The 12,356-nt window shown below is 36.8% G+C and overlaps 2 protein-coding genes across 3 annotated transcripts in view; one reads left to right on the top strand and one right to left on the bottom strand.

Annotated features, from left to right (window-relative positions):
- Positions 1-62, bottom strand: part of FASTKD2 (FAST kinase domains 2) — a 12,366-nt gene extending 12,304 nt beyond the window's left edge. The window contains exon 1 of one of the 2 annotated variants that reach the window (XM_085299378.1): positions 12-62. The gene's annotated coding sequence lies outside the window, so the exon portion shown is untranslated. The remainder of the gene's footprint in view (positions 1-11) is intronic. The other variant, XM_085299379.1, reaches the window with a different exon arrangement.
- A 182-nt stretch (positions 63-244) lies between these two features.
- Positions 245-6,268, top strand: MDH1B (malate dehydrogenase 1B). The gene is made up of 8 exons (XM_085299311.1): positions 245-306; positions 394-506; positions 1,482-1,616; positions 1,778-1,920; positions 2,549-3,051; positions 4,179-4,320; positions 5,305-5,468; positions 6,108-6,268. The coding sequence occupies exons 1-8, from the start codon at positions 285-287 to the stop codon at positions 6,266-6,268; spliced, it is 1,383 nt and encodes a 460-aa protein (XP_085155437.1). The 5' UTR covers positions 245-284.
- The last annotated feature ends 6,088 nt before the right edge of the window (positions 6,269-12,356 follow it).

The raw sequence follows: 12,356 nt of genomic DNA, 5'->3' as shown, positions 1-12,356 counted from the left end.
CCGGCCGTTACCTCGCACGCGGCTGCGCCGCACCTCCGCCATGACACCCTCACGCTCTGGCCGCGCGCTCTCAGCAGGCCTCGCGAGAGGGACGGCGCGGGCCGAGGGACACACCACCTCTGCACGCGGCGCGTTGCCTGGCAACCCCGCGACCGTTGTTGGTGGGGGGGGGGAGGTGTGCCGCGCGCCGCCTTGCCGCGACCGTTGGGGGGTGCCGCGCGCCGCGACCGTTGGGGGTGCCGCGCGCCGCCTTGCTGCGCCGCGACCGTTGGGGTGCCGCGCGCATGGCCAAGGTGGTGGTGGCAGGTGAGGGGCTGCCGCGGCCGCTGGGACCGGAGCAGGGGGCAGTGTCACAAAATCTTCCATTTGCCCATGTTCTTGCTGTGTTCGCAGGTAGGGCAAATTGCCCTTACTATGCCAAAGCAGAACTCCTGGCTGACTATCTCCAGGCTAATTTGCCGGACTTCAGGGTCCACAAGATCACTAAGCACCCTGACAAATGGGAGGTAAGGGAGTGTAAGTAAAGTCGTTAGCAGATATCCCAGTGCTCCACAAAGTAAGGAATGCACTTCTTATCTGTGCTCTCTTCTTTTCCTGTATTAGCAGTTTGCTATGTGGGTAGAGGTACTGCAGCTTTGGCTGTGAGAGAAGGCATGAAGAAAGGTTGAATGTTGTGAGAGACTGGCATTCTCATGAGTCTTCCTGCAGAACATGGACACAAAATGAGGGCCAGGCTGAGGCTGTGTTTTGTTAGTTAAAAAGTTGAAGAATTTTTTTTTCCTAATTATGTATAAGTGGCTGCTTGATCTACTGCTTGGTGTATTTTTTGTGCATTGTAAACGTGTATGCCTCGTCAAGAGAATTTTGTAGCTCTGAACTACAATAGAAGTTTAAATCTCACATTCTCTGTTACTGTGTGAATGGGTCTTTCTGAGCACTTTGCTGTATATCAAATTGCTCATGCTACTTGAAGGTCATTTTACATTGCCATATCTGCACTGTAGTCGCTCTAAAGAACTGAAAAAAGCCAGTGTTACTTCATGAGATAGATAGTAATGTCATGCTTTTTACCCCTACCACTGCTTGACACCTCAGCCAAGTGACTTGAAGAGCTATAATGCTAAGTAAATAGCAATTACTTCTACAGCCTACTTACTTTTTACAGCTAAATAGAATTCCTTATGTTACTCATTGCTTCGGAGTATCCCTTTCTTCAGTACCACTAAGACAACTGAGAAAACTTAGGGAAGTAAAACCAAGCAGAAGATAGTAAAACCTTTTGCTCTTCTGTTGAGGTGTCACCATGACTTGATTTGTGTCATTCTTCCATTTTGCGCACACTGGTATGTTGACAAGCTGTGAAACATCTTGTAAGTATTTATTGAGAGGAAATAATATAATAAAAATGTTGATAGCTGTAACGTTTAAGTGTTATCAAATGTGGAAAAAGTATTAAAACATTTTCGGGGTGTTTGCAATAGGAGTGGCTTCATGACATCTGTGAAATGAATGGATGGGAACACAAACGGTCTCCAATCATTTGGAGAGAACTGTTGGATCGTGGAGGGAAGGGCCTACTTCTGGGAGGAGTTAATGATTTTCTGGAATATGCTCAGGTAATGAGGTACTTTAATGCTGTAAACCCGTATTTTACTTTTTTTAATGACATTCTTGTTCCTTTTTTTCTTCTTCAAGTGCAAAATAAAAGTGACTTTCTAGTGTTATTTTTTTGTGTTTGGGCTGTCATTTGATTAGAGGTCACCCTTTTTGATCTTAGCACTATTATGGCATCACCTCAACAATGCTGAGTAAGGAGATGTTAGACATTGCTAAGGAGAACCTGCAAGCTCACATTGAAATTGAAAAAGAAGAGGAAGAAATGAAAAGTTTTATCAACCCTTTGCAGATATGGATTACCAGGTGAGAGTAAAGAGAATAGCTGTACAAAATTTCATTCAGCTTCAAAAAATTACATTTTTTCTCATCACGTTTAACAGCTAATAATATACATGAACCTCTGCAATTTGCTGAATTGAATTATGTTCTGTACCCCTCCATATAAGCATTCAGGATATAATCCAGAAAGTGTGTCTGCTTTCATCGCATTTTGTATCAATTTAAGTGAATGATGCAAACAGGAAAATTTGAGGGTAGCAAATATTTATGAAATAATTATAAATTTTGTAATACAGAATGTTTTTGGAAATACTTAAATAAGTAAGCACTACTTTACAGTCTGGCTTTAGAAGTTTCTGCATTTCTGTTAGTATTTGGCGTCAATACTTACACACCTGAAAAAAAATGTGGTTCTTTTTAAAGATTTAACTGACAGTATCCCTGAAATGTAAAGGATGAAAAAAAAAAAACTTTAAATGAAAGAAGACCTACCTATTTTAATTTTTAACTTAAAATTGGAAGAAAGAGCAAAACTAGTGGACTTTTTAAATATTAATCAACTACAAAAGCAAGTTCTTTAATTTGTGTAATGCTTCTGATCAGGCAGTGTTTGTTGATTAACTGTATTTTTTCTGTATCTTTTCCTCATCAGTGCATCAGCTCCAACCTGCTATCATCTGATCCCTCTATTGGCAAGTGGAGAAGTGTTTGGGATGACCACAGAAATCAGTATCCATTTACTTGACACCGATCAGTTTAAGGAAGTTCTTTGTGGTATTGTGATGGAAGCTGAAGACATGGCATTCCCACTCCTCCGCTGTATTTCAAAGCACACTGTAACAGAAAAGGCTTTTCTTCAGGCTGATGTTATCATTGTTCTTGATGATATCCTCTTAAAACATGAAGTCCCACTCCTTGAGGACTGCATCAGAGAAGTGAGTGAGATCTGTCGAGTATATGCTCACCTCATTGAGAAGAATGCCAAGAGTGGGGTCAGAGTCGTTTCAGCAGGAAAAACCTTTGTAAACCTTAAGGCAATGATGATTATGACATATGGCCCATCCATTAAACCTGAAAATATCATTGCCCTCGCAACATTCTGGGAAAGTGCAGCTAAGGCCGTGCTGGCCAGGAAACTGAATATAAATGCAGCAGGTGAATATTTGTGTGGTCTGGTAGCATTTGGGGTCTTCAGTGGATAGAGGTCCTCTAAAGCATGTTTTTCCTAGCAGAACATAGTTGGTGTACATGCAGAAATGCAAGTACAGCAGCACATCCTTTGAATTTCATGGCTGTGCAGTACACTAGGGAGGTGACCAGCAGATGCTGCTGTTCTCTGTGCCAGCAGCTATGTGGATCTGTGCATGATCCCATGAATGTCAGTTGTCTCACTAACTGTTGTGCGCAGCCATACCAGTCTGGCATGGTATCATGCTGGACGTGTACTAAGCAAGACTAAGCTGCATTGTGAATCAGGAGCTAAGACTTCAAGGTTGCATTTGCGCTGCGCAGTATATTGTTATGTTAGACACACTCAAGCTAGCTGTGAGTAAACCAGTATAGAAACATGACAGCATGCTACTGTGCAGATAATAAATTGAGAATATAGTAGAACTGCGTTGCAGTGCTATTTCTGAGCTGTTTAGCTTGCTTTCTCAGGAAGGCCAGGGGTTATAGTGTGGTTATATTCACACAGTTCTCCAACATCCTGTTTTGTGTCACCGTTCTCTCTGTGTTGCAGGGGTAGGAACTGATCATCAAGGACAAATTTAGATATTCTGAGGCCTAATAAAATAGAAGAGGAACTTTTAAGTTAATAGGCTGAATAGCGCATCAGCAGATTATTTGAGAAATTCATTTTGCACCAAAGCAGTTAGATTTTGGGGGGTTTTTAATAATTTTCTACAGATCGCTATTAGGCAATCTGTATTTGCATGAGCAGGGCTTTAAAAAGAATGTTGTCTTATGTTTGCAGTATGATTTATTTTGTTTTCAAACAGCTAAATACTTACTAGGCTTACTAGTCTAATATATACAATAACATCCTGTAAGTTAAAGTTCCTTTTTCAGATTACATGATGGGATTTCATGTAATGTTATGGAAACAGAAGTTAGTCACAGTTTTCAGATGAAGTGATCTCTGTGATCAAAGCAGGACATTGAACATGAGAATAAATTCATGTTTGAAGGGTCTTCTGGAGATCATCTACTCCAACCTATATTGTGAAAACATTTGTCTTGTCTTTCTCTTCAGGAGTCTGTGATATTTTCTTCTGTTGCAGGAGTTAAAGATGTGATTGTTTGGGGCAATGTTACTGGCTGGAGCTACATTGATTTCTCACATGCAAAAGTTTATGGATATGACAGTGCTATTTGGGGCCCACCTGATTTTTCACGTCCTTTATGCAATGTGATTTATGACAGGTACAGTATAGAATTGTATACTTATAGTAATCTCTTTCTCTCTGAACCCTTTAACTAAAAAAAAGATTTTAATTTCAAGATCTGTCTTTACTGACAGATCTTTTACTGAATGTAAAAGAAATACTCAAGCTGAAATATTCAGTCCCCAAAAGAAGTCGAGTAGTTGCTAGTGCTATACATAGTTCTAACACCCCTACCAGTTTTGGTTATAGTTGTATTTTCCTACGTATTAAGTGTGTTTCTTTTCTATCACATCAAGAGCAGCCCATAAAAAGTGGTGAAAGGCCAGCTAGTAACTTAGATTCCTCACACATGTAAGACATCTTTGAAATAATACTAAATGTATATCTGCTTCTTAAAAGTACCTGAACTCCATTGAAAATACGGCCTGAAGGGGCTAATGTTGTCAAGTTCCCAAAACAGAGGAGTTGCTAACACCTGTAAAAAAGGGCTCTTGGCAGCTAGATAGTTTCTTGCAAAAGGGAAGTAGTACAGAAAGGATAGTTGTAGCAAGGATGTGGTAGATGTGACATGCACTCAAGCCTGGCTGTATGCGAAGCTCCTGCTCTGGGCAGAAACTTCCAGTATTTACTGAGCCACTGAAAGAGGACATTTTGATAGGCAGGTTTTCAGGCCACAAACACTTTCTTTCGTTCTATATTTCTACTGTGACCAGTACAGTGAGATTCTGATCCATGACTGAGTTCTTACATTAGACAGTAATACATAAAAATAACAATAATAGAAGTTATGACTTGACTAAGTGACCTGACTTTCACAGATAAGAATGCTTGTTGTTACCTCTTGTGTGACTTTTAGCTGGACCCTATGTTTTCTCCCTTTAAGTACCTTGCCTTAAGCACCCAAGTTTTAATAAGTTTTAACTATTATCTTCCCTTGATTTTAGTTCTTACTTCCTCTAGAAAACTACTCTTCCTGCAGTCATCTTTAGCGTTTTTTTTCTTTTTCCTTTTTTGATTGCAGCAGCCAGATATGTTCAGAATTTCCATCTGCATGGAGTTCATTGAGTTCCCGGGAATTTCACTGTGTAGGAATGTCACCTGCTCATGCAGTAGCTACTGTACTCAGATACTGGTATCATGGTTCTCCTCCTGGGGAGATTGTTTCTGTGGGAATACTTACTGAAGGTAAATCTATTTTTACTTGACATTCTCCAAAGACATCTCTTTACCATATAGCCTTCCTCAGTAGCGGTCATTTTTTTTGTTTTTTATCAAACTTTTTAATTTAATTATAAATTGAAAATCAAATAGTACAATGAGAGATGAGAGTTTGTTTCAGCATAAGAGCTTCCAGCTCTAAGTGATTGCGCTATCCAGAGCTTATGATTTGGTATTCACCTTTTACAAGCATCTTTTAATGTTGTCTTTTTGCAAATTGTCTCTTAGTTTAAATGCTTTTCTTGGAGTATGTGTTTTGCCCAAGGACTGTTTGTAATTCTTAGTGCCTAAGCTATAAAAGCATGTTCTGCTTGTATAGTTATGTGAATCGATAAATGGAATGTTTCTCAACAGTTGTTTAGCCCTTGCATGAAATAAGATTTCCCCTTTTTAAGATATAAAATTATTACATGTACATCAAACTAAAATCCAAAGTCACCGTAAAAGGGAGGCTCTTAGAATTGTACATTGAGAAAGGCAGTCTCTCTGTTTATGCTAGAGTTATACACGGTTGGGGATTTCTGTAATACTTAATCTTGACACTGATATAGTTGTCGGTTTTAATTAGAAATCGTATGTTTGAGGTAATTTTTCTCTCTTTTTCAGGTCAATTTTGTGTTCCTGAAGGGATTGTCTTTTCTATGCCAGTGAGGTTCCAGAATGGTAGTTGGGAAGTCATGACAGACTTAGAAGTTAGTGAAACAACTCAAGAAGTTTTAGGACTCTTAACCCATGATCTAATACAGGTGATGAGCTCTTATATCTAATAATATGCCTGCCTTGCCATCTATGGGTATATCATAATATAACTTTGGATACTGAGATGCTTACTTCCAATATTAGTCATCTGCAAATTGCACACACATGGTTACTTATGTAAAAGCTAGTATTTATCAGCATGAGGTAGTATTTATATGTGGAGATGAACAGGCAACTGTTCCATTGCTTGAAAAGCAGATGATAAAATAAGTTTATCTATGTAAATGTAGAATTTCCCACCCTCAAGTTCTATGGGCTTTGTGCAGAACAGAGATACTAGCTTTAATTTAATGTTACTATGTTCTGTGCTGTTGATCTTGATTTTCCTAGTGTTATATTCAGAGTAATTTCATGTCATGAGCCAGATCTGTTGAGATCCTTGTGGCTGTGACTGTGCACAAATAAAGAAGGCCATATTTCTACATAATTTGTTTTTTGTTTGGTTCTGTTTTTAGGAAATAAAAATCAGCAAGCACTGATTTCATCACTGAATTCTTTTTGCACTGAATATCAAGAAGTTAATTTGGCTAAATATTAGTATCCAAAAAAGACTGGTCCCAAACTTTGTATTCAAGCATCAATCAGATATTTGTGACGTTCAGTCATAATAATAGTGTAGTTCTCACTTGGACACATTTAAGTTTGTTATAGAAATTGAAGTGGGTGAAAATAATGAGTGATAATAAAACTATCTTCTTCATTCAGGAAAAACTTGTTGCACTAAAGAAAATAAAAGAAATGCGTCCATATAGAGATGGTAAGATCACTAGTAAAAATATTTGCTTCAGATTGATTTCATCTCTTCTAACCCAAATAACTATTACTGGAAAAGTGCTTTTAATGTACATCCTGCTGTATGTTCTTGAAGCTATTCTTTACTATTATAATCTAGAACTAATGGGTTGAATTTCTAAGAGAGAGAAAATACTGTAAGTTGGAAATTAACACTTTATTACAGTATCTACCCATTCATTCAATACCTTTAGTCTCTAAAACAGACAAAAGAAGAAAAGATTGAGACAGACAGATAATGTAGGCTAAAAAAAAAAGATATTTCTGCTTACTGCAGAAAAGGCTGTCTTGATAAGTCGCAGCCATACCTGCCTCTGCTTCCAGTTACAGTAAATGAAAGATCTTTCAGAGATCTCTACGTTTGAAATTATTGACATGTTAATGACACACAAAGTTGCTCATGACTTGATTTTGAAAAAAATATGTGATAGGTTTCAACTAAAAATCCATAGAAGTCTAATATCCATTCTTAATATGAGGAGCTTGCGGGAAAACTGCAGGCTGTTTAGTTGTGGCCTGCTCTTGCAACATTAGTATCTAGTGCAACACTATGTAGGTATTAGCTGAATGCCCTGCTTATCTTCTTGCATGTTTAAGTATTTTAGGAGATAGACAAAAATATGGACTGTTTTTGCTTTTTATTTTTAACAGATCTGGAAGCCTCGTCTACTGGGTTACAAGTTGGCTGCAGGAGAAAACACTGAAAATTCCCATATGGTAGACTGAAAAATCCTGTTATTTTTAAATATAAATAGAACTTTTTAAAACAATGCTTCCATTGTTCAACAGAGCAAACTATATACATAGGCTAAACATTATGATGGCTTTTAAAGTATCTTTCTTTTCCAAAACCTAGAACTCTTGAGCATGAAGAATATTTCAAGACCAGTTTAAATATAGTATCCTTAGTCTAGAAACCAAGACAAAGCTCCCACTGACTTTAATGAGTCTAGGATTTTGTTTGCAGCCAATAACATTTCTTCAGACCAACAGACTGTTTCAAAATCATCTCATTTCTAAAACATTAAGATTAAGGCAGTATTGAGCAAGTCTATCACACACAAAGAATAGGAATTTCAACTCCAAACTCTTGCCTCATATGGTAGTCATAGATGTAATGAAACAGTTTTTGTATAAGAGTGTAGAATCTTAGGCAAAATTTATTTTTAACATAAAAATTGAATTGCATGTGTCTCCTTAGTGACAAGACCATTTTTGTCTCATGATTTTATTTATTTCGTGGATTTCATAGAGACGACTCATATTTTAAGTTGAACATATGATTAATCAAGTCCTTGCCTAAATAAGGTTGTTAAGGATCTACAGACCTTTTTGTACACTTGGAACTACAACTGTTTATGAAATGTCGTATTAGGATCTACTTGCCTCTCTTTAATGTCTTAAAGGATGGAGACTTTGTTAAATTAAATATCATTCTACTTGCTTGTTTCTTATGAGACGTGAAAGTTTAAAGCAAAATAAATAGTCCTTTGTTCTTTGACTCAGATAAATTCTGTTGGAATACATTCATAATTGCTGTTCAAGTGGAGGTTCAGACTCTTAATGGGGATAAAATTAATCTTAGGTGAGGAAACCGAGAGGAGTTTATTTGTTCCTTGCCAGGCGATATGAATAGAAGGGGAAGGGGAGGCTGTTTTTTCTTTGAAAAGGGTGCTCAGAAGGCTTGGATATCATGAGGGAGTTAGAGGAAAGGGTGCAATTTCTTGTACGAAGTGTGTATGGGAGAAGCAACATGTACAGGAACTGAGGTTTCATTGGTACGGGTGCCTCATGGAAGGGTTCAGATGGGAGCTATAGGGGCAAGTGTTGTAAAAAGTCTTGAAAAAAGTGGTAGAGAATCATTTATTTCATGAGGATATGTTGTTAAGGGAATTAGTTTCTGGCGCACAGAAAATTGGCTGAATCCTTAAAGAGCCTCTGAAGGCAGACATCGCAGGAGAGCATAGGAAGGGAGGATGCTACCAGTAGTCTTTGCAAGCGTTTTCTGGTTTGTTCCGTGACGCATTCTTCTCTAACATGTGAGGGGAAGTGGTAACTTCTCCAGTGTATATTTACTTTTTTTTTTCCTACATGGAATATGATTTGGCGATCTTTAACTATTTATCTTATTTTATTCTACCTGTAGAGATGTTAGTTCAAACTTACTGTAAAGTTCAAGCACCAGCATTGCACAGCTGTTAGTAAGAAAGAAATGAACCATTTCTGCAACATGTAAGCAGGCTTAGAGGGCCTCTGAGTCACTACCTGAGAATCACAGTCAAAGAACTTCTTCTCAGAGGTTTGGAGGAGAAAGGAAAATCAAATACCCAAGACGTGGATGTCTCTTACATCCTAAATTTCTCTAACTAGATTGGGCTAGTACCTGCAGGGAAATCCAGATCTTTCCTCATGGAGACGTAACAGCATGGAAACTAAAGTTTGTTTCTCTGACTTTTGCTTAGGAAAAAAAGAAGGAAGAACATGTTACCATATTTTAGCTTTCTTACTATTTTTTATTATAAGTTGATTGTAACTGCCTCTTTGTAACACAATGATAGACTGTCATGTATTGACAAATTTGGTAGGGTTTTTTCTTTTTTTTAAGTAGTAAATAATTTCCAGTATGCATTTTCTCATAAGTTATTGAGTAATGCTGTGTATGCAGAATATTCAGAGCATTGGTGAATCCTACTACTTGGGTACTAGAGTAACTGAAAAAAATCATTAAAAATGTCGTTATGATAAATGGATGTATCTTACAAATGTTATATGTATTCTGTATATAAACTCTAGTGTTTGGATCCACCACAGAGGATGTAAGTTTTCTGGTTGATCTGAACAGTTCTTATTCTAGGACACTACCCCTAGGGCTTCCTGTTATCCCTCTGTGTGTTGTTGTACTAACTGTTTCAGTGTACTATGCTTCCTGCAGTAGTGTGCCTGTTTTCCACCTCCTTTTCAGTCTCTATAGCAACACTGTTTCTCAGCAACTGGGAGATGTTTAGTAATGAAATATAGAATTTTCAATTTAGAAATACTACGCTCAAACCATAAGAAAAAAAAGCATTTGCAACAAAGATTAAAGAAGTTTTATCTTTAATAATTCAAAATGTTTATTACTAATTAATTAGAGTTCTCTGCTTTGACTGCTGAGACATTTACCTGATACTTTGATCTGGGCCTTTGCCAGGCATTTTTTGTGAGCAGCATTCAGTTAAAAACAAAACCTTTAGAACTATATGTTGAAGTCAACTTTTAAGAGCTATAAAACTGCTGGACTTCTCTGACAATATCTTCTAATTTCTGGGCCTTTAGTAGGTAGCTGAGAGAAAGGTAAGCACTGTTGCTGTATTTTAGAGGAGAAAAATTGTAACTTCATCCTTTGAGCACAGCATAGAATGTTTTCTGCCTTCTTAACAAACAAAAATAATTGCAAATTTTTCTATTTTATGCATATTTAACATGCTGGTCATACGTTATTTGATGGATTTCAAAAGGACAAAGGACTCTGATCAAGTCAATTGATTTGTTGAGGGATTTCTGCCTTACGTAATCATGGTTTGTCTTGCTCTAATTTAATTACGTATCATGTTTTAAAATGTATTTTATTTGCTGAAGTACATGTTCTGAAACCCTGTATATGCAAACGAGCTGCATATAAGTAATCAAACCCTATCACTTCTCTTGCTAATTCCAGTAGGATTCAAGGATAAGGCTACTCTTGTTCTGCACATGTTGTTACTTGTGTTAATGGGATATGGGTTTATAATTGTAAAATGTCTTTCCTGTACATTTGTAATTAATTTTATAATTATTTTTTGCTTTGTGGAAGCCTTTTTAGTAGTGGTAAGGGGCATATGACACAATGGAATTCAAATAGTGCATCGCTGAGCAGTGTTAATTCAGATGTGATACTTCGGTAGACAGATGCTGCTTCCACATTCGTATTCTGTTTGTTATAGAGGAAATGTGCTACACTGGAGTATATCCTGCTCATTTCACCCAAGTGCTTTTGCTACAGTCAAGATCCATACTCTCCATAGGATTTTATATATAAATATTTAGACTGCACATATGATAATAATGTTTTTCATAACTTTTTGGAGACAGGTTTCTTGAGTATATAACACATCTGGTGTGATGACCTTGCACAGTGACAACCAGTTCAGTAAAACATGTAAGCACATACTTAACATTGAAATTGTGAACACCATAGTACTAGTGCTAACAGATTATGAATGCTGTATAACTCAGTGAAGTCAGTGGATCTGTTCTTATTTGAGTGAGCGAATTTGAATTCTAATTTAAGTGAATTTAACTTGCATATTTTTATATTCACCCTCTTACTTTGTTTTGTGTACATTTGATGGAGAAAAAAGAAGAAAAAAAGATGATTCACATAATAAGTTGTGTGTTTGTAAATAACAAATATATCAGCTTTGGGTTGCTACCTGTGGCTTTTACTAAACACTTAGATTTAATTCACTGTTTAGAATCTTCTGATTTCATTGATTTCACTGCATTGATTTTTTTCTCAAGTTGTGCAGAGTCATATCCTGTTGCACTCGCTTTAGGAATAATTGTAAAAGCATGCACGTGTAAATGTTTGGGTTCTGCAAGACTGCAGTTTTGCTTAAGTTGGATGTGAGCTCTAAATTTTAGTAAGGAAGTAAACAGAATAGTGAGGAAGCAGCACAGTGGTTTTACTTTCAGAGAAAGACTTCAATAAGAATTGTGGCATTGTAGTCTATAACAAAGTAGCAAATTATTTTAAATATTTCTAGGTTATTAAGAGACTGAAACTCAAAATTGCAGCTTTTACCGCTTAAAATGGTGAGCAACACATCTGTGAGAGACTCAATAATTATAGAACATTGAATATTTGTGGATCATAATTGGCCAGTGTGCTGTCATGTTCATGATAAATGACCAATCATTCTGACTGGAAAATATAACAAAATTGAAATTCAGATAAGCTAGACTTTAATATAAAATTTATCATTTATGTTTTAGATAGTTTCCAACTATTTAACATTTATTTGTTCTACCAAACTTCCATTTTTTTCCACTCTAAGCCATATATATGGTCATTGGAGCATCATGTAACTTAGAAGATCTGTTATACCTAGGGTTTTTTCCACTTTAACATTAAATGAAATATAGCTACTATACTGAATTTATATTTATGCTTTTATGTTTAAAAAGATAATGTAATTTACCAGATAAATGACATGTAAATCTTGAGGCAAGACTTACGTTTTCATTATTATCATTGATACAATGACCTCTGCTTTGTGTGTGAAG

The sequence above is a fragment of the Rhea americana genome, unplaced genomic scaffold (genome assembly GCF_003343005.1).
Source record: "Rhea americana isolate MKP2758 unplaced genomic scaffold, rheAme1 scaffold_15, whole genome shotgun sequence".
Taxonomy (NCBI): Eukaryota; Metazoa; Chordata; class Aves; order Rheiformes; family Rheidae; genus Rhea; species Rhea americana.
Note: the sequence above shows the minus strand (reverse complement) of the source record. Positions and strands in the feature narration are given on the sequence as shown.

Coding starts and splice junctions, on each gene's coding strand:
- MDH1B (XM_085299311.1), top strand. CDS start 285: ATGGCCAAGGTGGTGGTGGCAG. Junction 507..1,481: donor AGCACCCTGACAAATGGGAG/GTAAGGGAGTGT, acceptor TGTTTGCAATAG/GAGTGGCTTCATGACATCTG. Junction 1,617..1,777: donor ATTTTCTGGAATATGCTCAG/GTAATGAGGTAC, acceptor TTTTGATCTTAG/CACTATTATGGCATCACCTC.